The sequence below is a fragment of the Chamaea fasciata genome, unplaced genomic scaffold (genome assembly GCF_029207755.1).
Source record: "Chamaea fasciata isolate MVZ Bird 193981 ecotype frontalis unplaced genomic scaffold, bChaFas1.0.hap1 SCAF_8, whole genome shotgun sequence".
NCBI lineage: Eukaryota > Metazoa > Chordata > Aves > Passeriformes > Sylviidae > Chamaea > Chamaea fasciata.
The window spans coordinates 12,877,036-12,892,779 of NW_027094093.1; the positions used below are offsets into that span (position 1 = coordinate 12,877,036).

General features: G+C 45.4%; 1 protein-coding gene across 3 annotated transcripts in view; it reads left to right on the forward strand.

Annotated features, from left to right (window-relative positions):
* Positions 1-200: 200 nt before the first annotated feature.
* The window catches only part of PLEKHM3 (pleckstrin homology domain containing M3), an 81,176-nt gene continuing 65,632 nt past the window's right edge, over positions 201-15,744 (forward strand). For 2 of the 3 annotated variants that reach the window (XR_010722111.1, XM_066189711.1), the window contains exons 1-2: positions 201-276; positions 9,063-9,922. Coding sequence is in view for 2 of the 3 variants with exons in the window: in XM_066189711.1 (XP_066045808.1) it covers positions 9,265-9,922 (658 nt within the window). In the remaining variant the exon portion in view is untranslated. Of the gene's footprint in view, positions 277-8,747; positions 8,762-9,062; positions 9,923-15,744 lie in introns of those variants that run through there. The other variant, XM_066189712.1, reaches the window with a different exon arrangement.

Below are 15,744 nucleotides of genomic sequence, written 5' to 3' on the forward strand. Positions count from 1 at the left end.
GTTTTTCTACCGCTGTATTTTTAAGGAAAGTGAGACTGGCGGGTTGTCGGGACGGGCGGCGGCCGCCGCTCCGCGGGCTGGCGCAGGGCCGGGGGCCGCGGCGGCTCCGCGGGCGCGGCGCTGGCGGCGGCAGGAACCTTGGTGCGGCGGAGCCGTTTCCCGCGGCGGCCGGGACGGCTTTGCGGCAGGACGCGGCGGCAGGAGGGGCCGCTCGGCGCCGGGCAGGGCCAGCGCGGGCCCCTCCCGGAGCACGGGCACGGCGCGGCCCGGGCGCAGGTAAATAAATCCTCCCTTCGGTCCGCGGGCGGGGCGGGGCCGGAGGGGGCTGCGAGGCTCCCCGGCCTCTCCGGGGCGGGCGGCCGGGCCGGGCTTCCCGCAGCCTTCGCCGCGCTGCCTGCCCGCCCGAGCGTATGGGGCTGTGGGCGAGGGCCCGGGCGCGGCCGCGTTTGCATTTATAGCACAAACACGCCTGTAGTCATGTGCACGTCTGGAAGGACATGTTCCCCTCTGCATAAAAAGGCCCCGTGCTTTCGTTTCCCCCACCCGGCTCACGGTCTCAGCAGGAATTCGGGTGCTCCTCGAGTCAGACCTCCAGTATGTGTAGGCACAGGGTGCTGGCATCCCTCTCTGTTTTAATAGCCCAGAGTGTGACATAATGCCGTGGTCTTCTTACTTTGCAGTAAAATTGCCTCTTTTAAGGAGCAGGCACTCAGACACAGCCAGTAGAATTATACCTTCTGGAATTAAATAGGCCTGACAAGAGAGTGTGTTCTATGGGAATGAATGTGTGCTAGCTGGAGTGTCAGCAGAAATGTTGGGGTCACTGGCAGTGCGAGGTGAGGTAAGGAAAGAAACTCGAGTGTACGTTTGTGTAGAGCATCATGACGCGCTCCTGATCTGTTCTGCAAATATGCACAAATGGCCCTCATCCTGCAAAGCTTTACAGACAAATCTCACTTTCAGCACTGCATACCCTACTGACTTGAAAAAGTCACAGTGTAAGAAAGCATCTGAATCTTAGTTGTTCCAATGCCCATACACTTGAAGCAACAGTAATTTTCATCTTGCCACTTTTATGTCTTATTTATTCAAAAGTAATGAATTAAATTTGGGACTTAAATCAGAAATCTAAAACGTGAAACAGAGCACTTTACGTTGGAATGAAAGTTCTTACCAGTCTATAGTAGCTAGATACATTGTTCCTGCAGGACCTTAGCAGACTGAAGTCAGGTTACTGTTAGCATTTCAATATCATCAGATGCCTTGAGATTTCTACAGGGCTTCTGCTAAGGTTTTCTGTAATGAGGATGCAGTTCAGTTTGGAAAAGAGCAAGCACTTGTGCTGGGTAGTCACAGAACTCTGTAGTGATGCCTGTGATTACAACCATCCTGCAGGATCAGCTGTTGTGTCAGGGCTGCCAGGATCTGAGCCTTTGGGTTGCTGTGGTAGGTCGCTGAACTTAAGCATTATTTGGATCATTGCTTCTTTTCCTTCTGCCAATTTATGTGACAAAGCACTGTGGTCCTGGCTGTTTGAAAAACAAGAGAAGAGCTTAGTTTGAGGTCTGAAATGAGATGGTGATTAAGCACTGTATTTCCTTCAGTGTCAGCATGCAACCTCTAACAGTTATGGGAAATCCAGGTCTCACTGTAGAATGGCTTGTACTGTCCCAACTATTTCTTTGGGTACCACAGCTGGAGAGAGGAGTTAGCTCCAGCTGCAGATCAGGGCTACTCAGAAAACTGTACAGTACAGATTTGGATGTCAAGTGTGTTTTCTTACAGCTGTGCTGGGGTCTCGAGGAAGAAATGGTCTCCTGTGTTCTTGTGGGAGATGGTGTGTTTCTTATCTTCTTTTAGGCCTCTGAGGCAATGCAAGCTGTTATTCCCAGCTGTGCTTTTTACTTCTGTTTCGAGCTCAACAAGGGCAATTCGAAAATTTCTTAATTTCTGAACTTTAAGAAAAAAAAAGGTCAAGCATTTAAGGACCGTCTTTCCTCTTCAACCTAGTCCTAGAAGATGTGGAGTGAGGAGATACTTATAAAATTTCAGTTTGCATTAAGTAGAAATATTATTATTTTTTTTTAAGAGGAGTTTCATTTCACCTGACTTACACAAAATTCCTCCACATCCTAGCAGGAGCCAAGCTGCTCCACAGAGGCAGATACAATTAGAAGTATTAGACTGAGTCACATTGTTTGTTGTTTCCGGCTTGTCTAGTTCAATCATGTTTTCTCTTGTACTGGAGGAGTTTGTATCACCCCTCTTGGATACCCTGTTCCCTGACAATTTCTGTACTCTGTGCTGAATTCACAGGTGACAGGCAGATGACAGACTGTTTTGTGGTGTCTGTGTGCCTGGCAGAACAGGCAGTGTTCTTGTGGACAAGGACAGCATGTAAAATCCAAGTTATACAACTTCAGGCAAAACTGGAATGTAAGCACAGAAATCATTCACTCCCTTGGGTTGTTTTTTGAGGCTACAGGTGTGTTTAAGTCCACAGATCCATGTCCTGGGCTAAATCACTGCACTGCTTTGTTCTTTTTGTCCCCGTGGATTTTGCAAGGTCAGGCAGCCACCAGGCAGCATGCAGAGGGGAGGTCTGGGTTTCAGTATGATGTGACCTAGGAAAGTGCCGATGTGCTGGTGGGTTTGGCTGCCTGCAGCCTGGGCTGTATGTCACCACCAGCTGCTTCCCTGTGGTCAGTCTACTTGGCTTTTTGTTCCTTTCCTTGTTAAAGTCCTTCTTCCCAGTCCAGCTGCTGTGATTTTAAATGGTTACTCATCCCCAGGAAGTGACACAGCCCTTCATTACTTGGTGGTGCTCCCCAGCCAGGAGGGATGTGTGTCAGATGGCTGCAAGGCAAACCAGTCAGCGGTAAAGATCTTGGGAGAGCTGTCCAGCAGTCAGTTTCTGGAAAAGAAATCCTTCTGGTGGTCTGTCATCCTCCACTCCTGGGTGCTCCTCAGCCTCCGGCCCCACTTTGTTCTAGTGCAGGCTGTTGTGCTCTTTGCAGCTTAGTGTTTCTTGTGTTTTAATCACTGTTTCCAAATGACAGTTAAAATTAATGTATACTGTAAGTGCTGTTTACTGTGCATTGCTGTGTGCTCATCACTGGATGAGCAGTTCTGGAGCTTGTGATGTGTTAGTTCTCGACACGGGGAGGATGCCTGGGGAGCTTCCTTGTTGGAGGCACTGGGTGAGCTCAGCAGCTGGGGAAAATCTGTGCTTCACAGATGTACGTGTCCTTGCTAAAGGTCTGCTTCCCCTCACAGAATGTGGCATTCTTCCTACCTGGTTTAATTTGTTTCTTCAGTTCATCTTTTCATGTTTACTTTTGTCTTGTTTTCTGTAGAGTAGAAGAGATCACCACTGTCTTTTAACTTGACTGTAATTAGGCCCCAAGTTAATTGCAGCTGTACCTGCTGTTTGCCTCTCCCTGGGTCTAGCAGACAGGATGTGGGAGCTCTTCTTCATTGATAAATGTTGGCAGTTAATTTCATCCTTAAGGGCAATAAGACTGGCAAACAGGTGTGTTTGCAACATGGAAATGGTTATGCGTACATTGAGCTACCCTCTCTTGACCCCATAGCCAAGCATACCTGACCAGGAAGTCTCTTTCTCCAGTTTTTGTGAGTTTTTCTTGATTATTGCCACTGGGTTTGTGCAGGAATATCAGTCAAAAGATATTTTTGTGAGACACTTTAAAGTTGGGATAGTGTGAAAAATGTAAGCAATTAATTTCTCTGTTGTCTGTTGAGGAAAGAGGCCTTTGGAGAGGGTCTTTAAAAATGAGATCTAAAGACAATTGCCCAGGTGATGTTGGATCAGTCATTGACTGTCATATGGCAACCTTTTGAAACTGTGGTTCCCTGTATCTGAAAAGTTTCTTGTAGTTTCCTCTTCTTTGTGAGGCACTGTAAATTCCCTCCTGCCATTGAAATGGTGAATCTAACAAGCTTTTGTGCTCTGTCTCACTTGATATACACAGCAGTAGGTCATCTAGGGTTTTGGAATCACTTGGGAAAAGGCTTGCCGTGTGCCATGGGATCCAGGACAATGTGATAGTTTGCACAGGGACAGTATCCCAGCTGATACTCACTCTCTCAAGTTGTTCCTTGTGAAATTCCCCCTTATCAGTTTCCTCTCTAAGATGAGTGTGACAGGCAAGCTGGAGTGCAGCCTTCAGTTGCTGCTCAGAGAGCTGCTCACTGCCTTGCCTGGCGTTCATAACCCCTCGGAGGGGAAGAGTCATGAACCAGGACTCTTGCTCCTTATGCAAGCACTGTGTCCCAGTGATGTGCAGATCTGCACAGGCAGTGGTAAAAGCGTTGTGTGTGTGACAGCTATCTGTGCATCCTTGTTCTCTCTTCTGTCCCCTCGGGTGTGCCTACCTGATAAATACAACTCAACTTCTCAACTATTAGGTCGCACCTAAGTCATCAGCTTCCTAGCTTTTTCCAGGGATTCTGCACAGCAGAGCCAGGTTTTCAAGGACTGTTACTGACCTAAGTGTGTCGTGTTTAGATTCAGGGCAATACTTGCCTGATGTGACCTGCAGAGCAGGTCAGAAATCCTTGTAGCAGCAAAACTTGTAAGTTGTGCTTGTTTGAGGCACCACTGCAAGACATTCAGTTCACAGTCTGAAGTTGCTCAGACTGACAGGTAGAAAAGCTCAGTAGGTCCTTAGTTGTCCCAGCCCCAGTGGATTGTATTCAATGAGACGGTGCATCCACCTCTTCTTCAGATGACCTGTTGTTCAGACCAGGTTTGTCTGAACAACACATAGCTCATAAACTGGACTGTAGTGGTCCAGGCCTACAGCATAACAGAAATAAAAGTCCCTAGGCTGCTTGAATTTGCTCTGCTACCGAATTGTTACCCAACTGAAAGAATCTCTCACTGTTTTCTTTCTTGGCCTTGGAGTTTCAGCCCACAGTTGTAATGCAGTGTGAGATAAGCAGAGCTGGTTCCCACAGAAGGTTCCAGTGTGTTGAGAAGGGGATAGGGCAAGCTCCTCAGTGCCTGAGGCACCCCTGCTCTCTGTGTACAGGTAGCTTGTAAAATTCCTCTTGGGCTCTTGAGATAAAATTCTCAGAAACCCAAATCTTTGCCAGGAATTTGAGCCCGAGTCATTAAGAATCAATGAGACTTGAGGGACTTGTAATATTACCTGTCTTTTGCTACCTTTTACTGACTGAGAGCTCCTGTAATTTATGCATTTCCTCATAAGCATCATTGATAGTTCCTTTCTAATTCTCTCTCCAAATACCAGAGGAAAGGGGAAGTCTCTGTGTATCTGTTGTGTATCACTTGTGTTAAGCATCTCTATTATCTGGAATAGAGCTAGGAAGTCCTCCGAGCACCAAAACCAAAACAATTGCTTATCAAGTTCTGTGAGGTCTCCTATTCTGTTTTTCCCCTCTGCTTCACAGCATTTTCTGTGCTTTTTTTAACTTTTTCATGCAATGCTTGGATATTTTCCATGACCCACGAGGATAGAGAAAACGTTATCAGAAAGTTAAGTGATTTTTTCCAGTGTATGTTCCTTGGTGTTTTGTCATTCATTTTTCTCTGGTGTCAGACTGTGCTGTCATCCAGGTTAAATCCATGTGGCTTCTCCAAGGGAGGTAATCTTTATTAAGCTGGAATTCAGTGTCTCATATGGTATGACCAGTAATCCTTGCTTGTTTACCTCAGCCATGTGAGTGATGGGGTCACTATAAACTTGTGATAGTAAAGACTACTCATGTTGTAAGTGCACATTAATTGTCTGACTGCTGCATGTTCATGCTGGGCAGATGTATGGAAAAATGTTTTTCAGCTGCTGCAGTCCCTGTGTCCAGCAGTTTTTGCTGAGTACAGTGCAGCATGTTTCTTCATCCTTTTTTCACTAAGACTAGTTCCCAGGATTGTGCCTGGATGAGCACAAATCCAAGCTTACAGTTGCCCATAGCTTCATCAGTCTGTAATCGTTTGGGCTGATGGTTCTTCCTCTCATATTCACTGGCTTAGACTGAATGTCTTGGAAAATTTAAGGTGTTTCAAGAAACAGTCATAAAGCAATACATTTTACAGTAACTTAAAAGGAGTTTAACTTATCCCATTGTTTGCCTTTTTTTACCCTTCTCATGAGACAAGTGATTTTCACTGCTTTCCCTCCTGGAGGAGATTCTGATGAAACTGTTTACTGCCATGTCAGAGTTTGCTTTCATCTGGCACCAAATCCATGCAGACATCTGAATTAAATTTTTGTTGAGTGCCACTATTAGAAAGTGCCTAATTGCATTTATGGAGGATATGTAATTGCAGGATCCCAGTGCTGGTGGGAATTACTGGCACGACTCCTTTGGTGGTGTGGGAAAGGATGAGCCTGCCACCACTGATGTCATCTTTCACAGCTTTATTGAGCAGGGCAAACAGACTAGTTGGGAAGGTCTGAATGCTGCAGTTTGTGATCCATGTGATACTGGGGCCTGTCATCTCCTCATGACCATGTGATTCAACATCCTACTGGATGTGAGGTCAGTTTGTAGTTTGGCATCACCACACTTGGCTGGGTGGCACTGGATAGCTCCAGTCTCACAGGATCCAGAGAAACATTCAGCTGCTTGAAGCCTCTGGCATTTAAAAATGAACTTGTTAAACGTAAGTGTCAATTTTTATCCCTTGCTTTCCACCTTTCCTAGTGATTTAAAATAAAGAACAGACCAAGATTGTATCTGCTATCACTGGAATGCTGCAGTGGCTTGTCACAAGCCCTTCTGAAGGGATTGCTGCTCCAGTTGCATGAGGGAGTGCAATGCCGCATTCTCTGCCAATCCCCATGAGGCAGCATCTTTGAATGGACCAGGCTGTAACCTTCACTGCAGGCCTGTGGTTATGCTGGTGCTGGTTTTGTTCAAGTGAATGTCTCTTGCCATTTGCAACTTCTAAATACCATTCTTGCTTTAAAAACATACTACAGAATGATGCAGAATGAGTGGACAGGTTGCACCATATTATGTCCCTTAGGCTGTTCCTTGAGCTCCCAAGCTTGGTGGTACCAGGGAGCAGAACACTGTTCTGGGGCTGCTGGCAGGAATGAGCTTCAAGAATAAACTCCATGCTGCGTTAAGCTGACAATGCACATGTGCCCAGGATGACTTGATGTCCCACTGCTGCCAACTGACACAGTTGCACAGCTTTGCGAAGGGTCTGCTCCCAAACTTCTGATTTGAAACAACTCCAGGTCTGTTTTGTTCACCCCTCTGGTTGTGGTTTTCTCTCTGTCTTCAGTGTCTTACTCTGTGTTTACAGAATTGAAGCGGATCCTATTCTGGTTCACTATGAGACTAGCAAAGTGAATCCTTGCAAGGAGTTAAGGGGAGAAAGATCTCAGTGTAAAGGCTTGATGCTCCAGAGTCGTGTATGTGATTAGTTATTGCTTTTGAAAGTTATTTAGTTGGAATATCTTTGTGGACATCACAGTCTGAACTGCAGATCTACTAGGAGGGAGGGTGAGCTGCTGCTTTTGAGCACAGCTGTGTCGTGGCTGGCTACAACTGGAGCCAGGTGTGTGAGGAAGCCACTGGGGGATTGTGGTGGAAATTGTTTTGTGCTACAGAATTCTGTGCCCCCTTCTTGGGGGATTGCTGGCCACATTCGTCTCTCCCTCTGGCTTGCTGTAGTAAAAGGTGCCTATTTAAGCAGCTTTTCTAATAGAAGTTAGGCTAATAGACTGTTCTGGATTTAAAAAAAAACCCCACCACCTTCAATAGAAGAACTATCTGGTTTTGATGCTGTTTAATAGATGTTTTTTCCTGCTAAGTGTAAATCTTCGTGGGTCCTGGTAGCACTTCAGCAGCATTTACAAGCTAATAAGCTGCTAATTATCGGCCCAGCCCAGCTAATTAGTTTTGTTAAGAGTGTATTAATCTGGGCAGAGCTCTGAGCTAATGCAGCTTTCCTGCTTCTAGGACTTGAGCTGATGTGTTCAAAACTCTGACTTTAAGCTATTCTGCATGTACAGGCTCTAAATACTGTGATTTGTCTTAGGAGACTTGAGGGCTGTTCTCCTGCCAGTACAAATGCCCAGTCTCCAGGTCCCAAGAACTCACAGACATTTGACAGGTTACCCCAATTTAAACATACCTACCATGCATTTCTCTTTAGCACGGCAGCACTGTGGGTGGAGCTTCAAGACCGAGAAGTTAGACAGCAGCAGACTTGGTGTGGCAGGAGCCAGCAATGGGACACCCCACTACTGCACCATAGGGAATAGAAACTCCCCTTCCTTCCTCCTCACAGGTGTAAGCTCAGGTGGTCAATACAGCTCTCAGCAGTTGTAGCTTTAAAGCTCCTTGCTGGTTTTATGTTCTACCCAGTTAGCCAGCAGTTTGGAAGGAAAGATCTGCAGATTTGTGACAGTGCAGGATGTGGTATATTTTGTTGTGGTGGTAGAATGCTTTGTCTCTGGGGCTTAGGTTGCTTCATGGTTTCACTTAGGTTCACAGTAGTATTCTAGAAAGAATCTAACTGTGCGCAGAGCTGTGCAGCAGCCTCGTAGCATTGATTTATTTGGCAAATGTCACACTTCTGTTCATGCAGACAGTAGGCAAAGTAGCCACTGTAAAACTAGTGTTGGTCTCCATAAAATTGAGAGTTCAAGTAATTTTGGACAAAAAGGCAAGCTATTTGAGTCTGGTGGCCTATTTTATGACCCTGTAGTTTATAAACTTTTTCTTAGAGCCCTAAGGGAAACTATGAAACATTCCTCAGGTGGGTACCTCTCAATGTAGCTTTCTAAAGCTTGGTTAAAAAATGGTATCGCTTTGGTTTCCCACCATCTGGTGCCCCATTCTGCTCTCTGCAGCTTTCAGTTCAAAAAGTGATTATGCACAGAATTCATACAGAGTGAGCAACAGAAACCACAAAGGGTTTCTTCATACACAATAGTATTGGTGCCAATTGAAGGAGAAAGTTAAATGCAGGGGATTATGACTGTGGAAGGAGTGATGTGATTAACGTATTTACCTGGGAATAGACTCTTATTGATGTGATGTTTCGCTTTTCTTTACAGGTACTCTTCATCACTATGAGCTTGTTTCATACAGGGACCATAGCCCACTTGGTCAGTGGGTGTTAGATCTTCCCTCTGAAGACAAATTGAGCTGGTTACTTCCTACCGCTATGGATCGGGGTTGGTGACTGTGTTTGCCCACCACATCTAAGTTAATGGTGTGCCAAGGACAGATGTGAAGCAGGTCTTCAGCTCCGTATTGATGTGGTATCTTCTTGACACATCGCAACGCCTTGAGCCCACAGCAGCACAGGATATGGAGGCTCTTGAAGTGGATGACATTAGCCCTGCCTTGGAAGTGACTGAAGACTTTTTCAATAGTTTTGATACTAAGCTTGAAAAGATTGTGCAGCCCTCTGAGGTGTATGGTGTACAGGAGGTCCCTGAACTTGTTGGGCGTGAGGTATTTGATCAGATAACAGAGAGCAGGAACCTGAGGAACGTCGCCTCCTTGGCCAAAAATAGCCTCATCTGGGATCACTGCAAAAATGGCCTCTTGGAAACCAAAGCTCAGACAGCGTTCTCTGCCAAAGACCAACGCATGGTGCAGAGGGGAACAGCTGCTGACAGCCTTGCTTGGGCAGGGGAAGGGGAGACCACGGCTTTTAATATCTTCAAGATCTGCCAGCGGCGGAGAGATAGGCCTCGGTCAGTGAATGACATCCTGGTGCAGAATGAGGAAGCCTCCATGTTCAAACCAGGTCACAACAGGTCACGCTCTGATATCAGCCATGTAAACTGGAGAGTGGTCTTCACGGGCACTTCCCTGCAGCAGCCACCTGCACCTGGTCAGGACAACAACTGTGCTCTGCTTTCCTACCTGGCATTAACCAAGGGAGAGGACATCCAAGGAAACACAGGTTTGTGCTGGTGCTTTGGATTATGTTTATATGAGAAGTTTGTTATTTGGTTTTAATATTTGAAAGAGGAGCTGAATGTTAAAAAAACACAACCTACTCAAAACCCTACTGTGAGTTAACTCTTAAAAGAGGAGAAATCAGTATGGTTCTTTTGTCTTTGATGTAGCTCTGTGTGTTTGCCTGCCTAAGGATCATTGTTTAAACTTACCTTGATTTCTATCCTTTTTATGGTTTTAAAAAATTAAGCTTGTTTTACTTTTTTGCTTCTATCTTATTCTGTTTGACTCAGGAAAAAATAATTTATTTGCTCTGTATTTCTGATCATTTCCTTAAATGATTTTTCCAAACTCAAAAAAAGCTTTGTATGCCAAAGCTATTGGGAGAATGGCAAATCCAAATGCAGTTTTCATAAAGTGAAAGAGTGGTCATTAAAAAGAGGGCGTACAGAGCTTTGCTGTAAGGCCCGAGATCTCTGCTCTCTTGCTTTAAATAATGCTGACTCTTCAGTCCATAAACAATTAATAGAAAGGAAAGCACTCAAATTGTCAATATGAACCTACAAACATGTAGGTTATTGTGTTCTTTGTGACGTAGTTGCTGTATCCTGAAGAATGGTGTTCTTGGTTGACAAAGGCAAGTATACCTGCTGTTATTTTTGTTTAGGGAGATACATTGCTTCTTGTAGAGTGGGGTCTCTGTTCTGTATATTTTCTGTGGAAAGGATACAGAACAGAAATGGACTCACAAGTCTGGAGACAGAGCTCTGCAATTTTGTCAACTGTATCCTGGGCATCTCTTGGGTTTGACTTGATGTGTAACAACTTCATATGCCCACAGAAACTCCATTAAAATGTAGCCATTGAAAATCCATACATGTCCCTGATACTGTTTTAAGCTTAGTCTGTGATTCTGTGATGTGAGATTCCCATGGACCCACTTCTTGAGGTTTTCAGTGCCTGCTGTGTGCCCTCCAAGAGCCTTTCTGTGTGTAATGTTGGAAGGCAGGAGTACCCTCTTTGAGGAAGGAGAGCTTCTGTGCTCTGAAGATATGCTTTTTTAACCTGTTTCCTTCACCTGTTCTGTTCAGCTGCTGTGCAGGTTTTACAAGGTAGCCATACTATTTCTTTCCTCTATGTTTATGAGAGAGCCTCACAAAAAGTTTGCTGCTACTGTGAGCTGAGCTGAAAAGAGAAGTGCAAAAGCAAGAAAGTAGGTTTTACAGACATGTATCTGTGGCTACTAATTACTCTCCAGAAAAGATTCAAGAATGTATTTGGGGATTGGAGAAAACCGGCTGCAGTTGTTGAAGGGGTCATAGTGGTTGCATCCTTTGAAGACTTCCCTTTTCAGGGTTTTAATCCAAATTGAATGCTGTGAGGACCTTCAGCAACTGTCAGTCCTCACTGCCGTGAAGGACTTCCCTCTGGAGCCTGCAGAGGTCTCCCAGTCCTCCAAAGCTGTCCCAGTTACTGCATAGATGAACTCTTCACTTTTTTTTTTCCTTACCATCGTAGTACACCCATTACTGGGGGCTTATCTATTCTTGCTGCTTGCTCTTTTATAGAATCATACAATCATTTAGGTTGGAAAAAACCTTTAAGATTATCTACTCCAGCTGTTAACCCAGCACTGCCAATTCTACCACTAAACCATAACACAAATAAAATGACTCTGAATCCTTTCCATGTACTGAGAAAGAAAAGGACCTGAAAAGAAGCCATGCCTTCTGGGGCAGGATCTTAAGCCTGCTGGTGAAAGAACTCATGTGCTAGAAATAAACCCTGTTTGTGCTATGGGGCACAAGCAGGAAGCAGAGCTATCAAAGACAGAAGTTGTAAGCAAAATCAAGGCAGGCTCTTGTACTTCTGGGCATGTGGCCTGGCAAACAAAGACAGAATACTGCTTCTGTAATATACAGTGAAGCTTGGCTTGGATTTTTAAAACACAGTGTTTTAAACACAGCACGGCTTGATGGTCATGTGGATGTTATCATTCAAACACTGCCACTCCTGACAGCGTGGGTGCTACAGTACTTTCTCTAGGTAGCTGTTTTGTTTGCCTGCTCTGCCTGTGAGCTTGGGGAACTCTAGAGCTGTCACTGTTGTTGAGCACCTGCACACTGACAAACTGAAAGATACGTATCTGCAGACCCAAGTGGGAAAACAGGTGTGAAGAAAAGACTGTATTTTTAAGTAAGATGAGAGTGGACATTGTGGATCTGAGGCCCAGTTTGGCCCTGATCTAGCAAATCCTGCCAAGAAGGTGACTAGCCCAACCCAATTTGAGAGCATTTTAAGTCCCAAACGTGTTTTGTAAAAATGCTCAGTTTTGTAAAAATCCCAGAGGAAAACTTCTGACAAAAACCTTGTAACTTACACTCATCACTTGCTAAGCATTAGAGAATTCAGAGAGGAGTGCCCCCTCAAGATGCAAACTCCTCACAAACTAGGCATCTCTGCTTCTGCTCTTTTCCAAGTTACTTGGAATGACTGTTGTCAGAAATGCTTCAGTGCTGGAAAGCAGAGTAAGCTTTCCTGCCATGCCAGCTGAGGTGCAAGTACAGTCAGTTGTTCCGGGGAGTGTATGGTCTGGACATGCTGATACAACATTTGGTCTCTTTCTCCAGGGGTGTGGGTTGCCCCAGCTACCCCAAGTGTGGTGAGTGGCATGTGGGTGCTAGCCTGTCCTGGTTTCAGTGCTGTGTGCAGGATTCCAGCTGGGATGAGTGGGCAGTTCCCAAGGGAGAGGAGAGGTGCTGCGGAAGATATTATTCTGTCCCCAGCTGCTGAGTCTCTCTTTGTTTTCCACTGCCTTCTTCCACCTCTTCCCTTGAAATTATAACTCCAAATGGCTCAGATGTGGGCCATTTACTGTGATTATTTCCTTTTTTGTTTTTTTTTTTTTTTTTTTTACTCTTCTTCAATTTACTCTGCCATTCTCCGTAAGGAGGGAAAGAGATGCAGTTTCTGTTTGGAAGGTGGATAGAGATGGTACCATTTGCTCTCTGAGTAAAAAGGTATTATCTGGCACAGTGCCTGTGGAGGAGATAAAGGAGCAGAGCTGTAAGATGTGTGTGTATGTGCAGCATATGGATTCAACCTGTCTCTGCCAGCAGCTATTGCCCTGACCTAAACAATATGAGGCATTTGAATGTTAATCAAGGTGGCTGCTGGTTCTGTCCCAGTTTGAGCGAGAGCCATCGGAGCCAATTTCACAGAGCTTGAAGGGAAGGAGTGGGGTGAAGGAGGGAGAGGGGGCTGCCTCTGTGAAAGACAGGGAGAGATAGCCTTTCTCTAACTCAACAAAAGACAAACAAACCTGTGTGCGGATGAAGGAGGGGTGGCTGGGGGAAGGTTATGAGTTGTGTTATTATGGAGAAGCTTGAACAGTCATCTGTACTTGATGGAAGCGAGAGAGATTGCAGTTGGAGCTGCAGAAGCGCTGCCTCCCTGATTGGATTAATAGAAAGGGAAGATGACTCTAGAATGGCTGTCCATTATCTGCACTACAAAGGGATTAGTGTGGGTTTCAGAGAAATTAATGGCTTTTGAGTTAGTGCAGAAATACTAATGAATGTCAGGGCCAGAGATGTACGGTGAACAAAATTGGTTCTCTTTTAGTATGTTCATGTGTGTGCACATCTATCCATTTGGACTGTCAAAGTGTGCTTTTTCTCTACCATTTTGGGTTTTAGATTAGGCTTTCAGTGTTCATATTTAGCTGAAATACTCTTGAGTAGTTTATTAATATGCAAGGTATAGTTATACTGACCTTTTTAGGCCTAGTGTCAAAATAGCAATTTCTTAAATTGTTGTTATGGTTTTAGCCGTATCTGCAGGAAACCTCTGTAGATGGAGTGCTTTGAACATGGTGTTAAAAGCAGGCTCCATTCTGAGTATGGGGGTGAATGGGGAAGCTGAGCTGTCAAAGTGAAACCTAAGTGCCTCCTTTTTGTTAGGGGGGCTGCAAGGCAGCATACTCCCCCTACTTTTAACCCCTGTGAGATCTCCATACCAACATTAAGTTTATCAAACAATTAATTTTCATGTATGTTCATTAAATTTAACTGGAGCTTGTCTACTTAATCCTTATAAATCCTTAAAAGTTGGTCTTTGCTGAAGAGCCGGTAAAAGCTTTTACACTGCTGCTATTCTGCTTCTTTCTCCTGCCCAGAGAAGAAACTGAGAATTAGCTAGAGGAATACTTCCAGCCAAAGGCGGGAGCATCTTCTTAGAATGAAGGTTACAGCCCAAGGTTGCCCCAGCTGGTATCAGAAGCCCCAGGACAGTAATGAAGTTCCTCGAATACTCGAGTCCCTGACTCCTTGTGCTCTGGAAGGACAGACAGACTCACCCCTTAGCCAGCAGTGGTGAGAGCTGTTTGGCCAACAATCTTGGCCATATTAGCTGGGAAGCCCAGTTCAGATGGGGATGTAGTTTCTGTACAGGTCTGGTTTTGTTTCCAAGCTTCATCCAGTCTAGATGTTTCTGTTTTCTTAGCTCTGGGTTGCAAACATCCTCAGTACAGTCAGAGATGATGTCTAAAGCTTGTTAGAGTGTGGCCTGTTAACATGAATGTAGCTGGTTAAGCTTGAAATGCTGAAAATGTTTCATGCCTCCAGCTATCCCTGTTTCAAAGGCAGTCAGCCCCAGGGTAGAAATCTGGAGTAGACCAGCTCTCAGATTGCTGTGGTCTGTAATGCTTGTGTTAAGGTCAATTGATGCTGATTTTGTTGTGACCTAATTATGCTGGGCAGTGATTGAGGAGCTGTTTCTAGGTGGCTACCTTGCTCTTGTGCCAGGAATAGCAGACTCCAAGGGAGATAGACAATCAAAGGCAGAAACCTTTGCTTGTGTCTGCTAATTCTGTCACTGTTCGTAAATCAAGACCCAGCACAGGTACCCTTACTGGAAGGGTGAAGTAGAAAGATGGGAGTAAGAGTTTGTTCCTCAGGCCTGGGTTATTTTGGGGTGCCAAGTGCTACAGTTGATATTACAGTGTAACAGTGAATGCCTCTGAATTTATACAGGGACCAACAAAAATTGCCTAGAGCCACATGCCTAGCCCTAGGTGAAAATATGAATCTTGCCTGTGGTGGCTGAAGTGGTGCAAATCAGGTTGGAACAAATTCTGTATGGAAGCCTTCTTTTAAAACTCGGAAATGCTTTAGATAATTTCTTTTTAAATTACATCGGTTTAGTGCTTGGAGTGACTTGTGTATGGCTGGTTTTCTGTGGATGAAGAAAATTCCCCTCGACTTTGCCTTGGGCTGGAGTTTGTGAAATGGTCTGCTCCAAAGCAGACCTGAAGTGCTGAGATGCTCAGGTGTACATGTTTGAATCCCTCTGGGCAGCCTCTTACTTTTCATTTTTGGTTGTGTCAGCTACTCCTGAGCCTGATTCTCATAAATCAGCAAAACTCTGGAGTAAACAGAGCTGCACAGAATGTTCTGATCCCAGGTCCTGCTGAAATGTGGTAAGAGACTGCTGTGTTGGGCACAGTTATGCATTTGCTGGGTCAGTCCAGGTGCCAGGTGCTGTACCCAGTGCTGGCAGCAGGGCTGTTCCAGCCGGTTCCAGCAGCCCCTCCACAGGACACAGCTCTGCCCATCAGCTACAGGTGGGGCCTCTTGGGCAGAGCGCATCTCAGGAAGGGCACGGCACTGCCAGCTGTGTCAAGAGCAGCTGAGGGTCAGGAGATGAGAATGTGCTCCAGCCCCTGGGGAGAACGTGGTGGAGCAGGATCTCCCTGCAGGCCCATGTGGGACCCCACGCTGGAGAATGTGGATATTTCCTGAAGGAACTGTGGCCATGGAGAGCTCC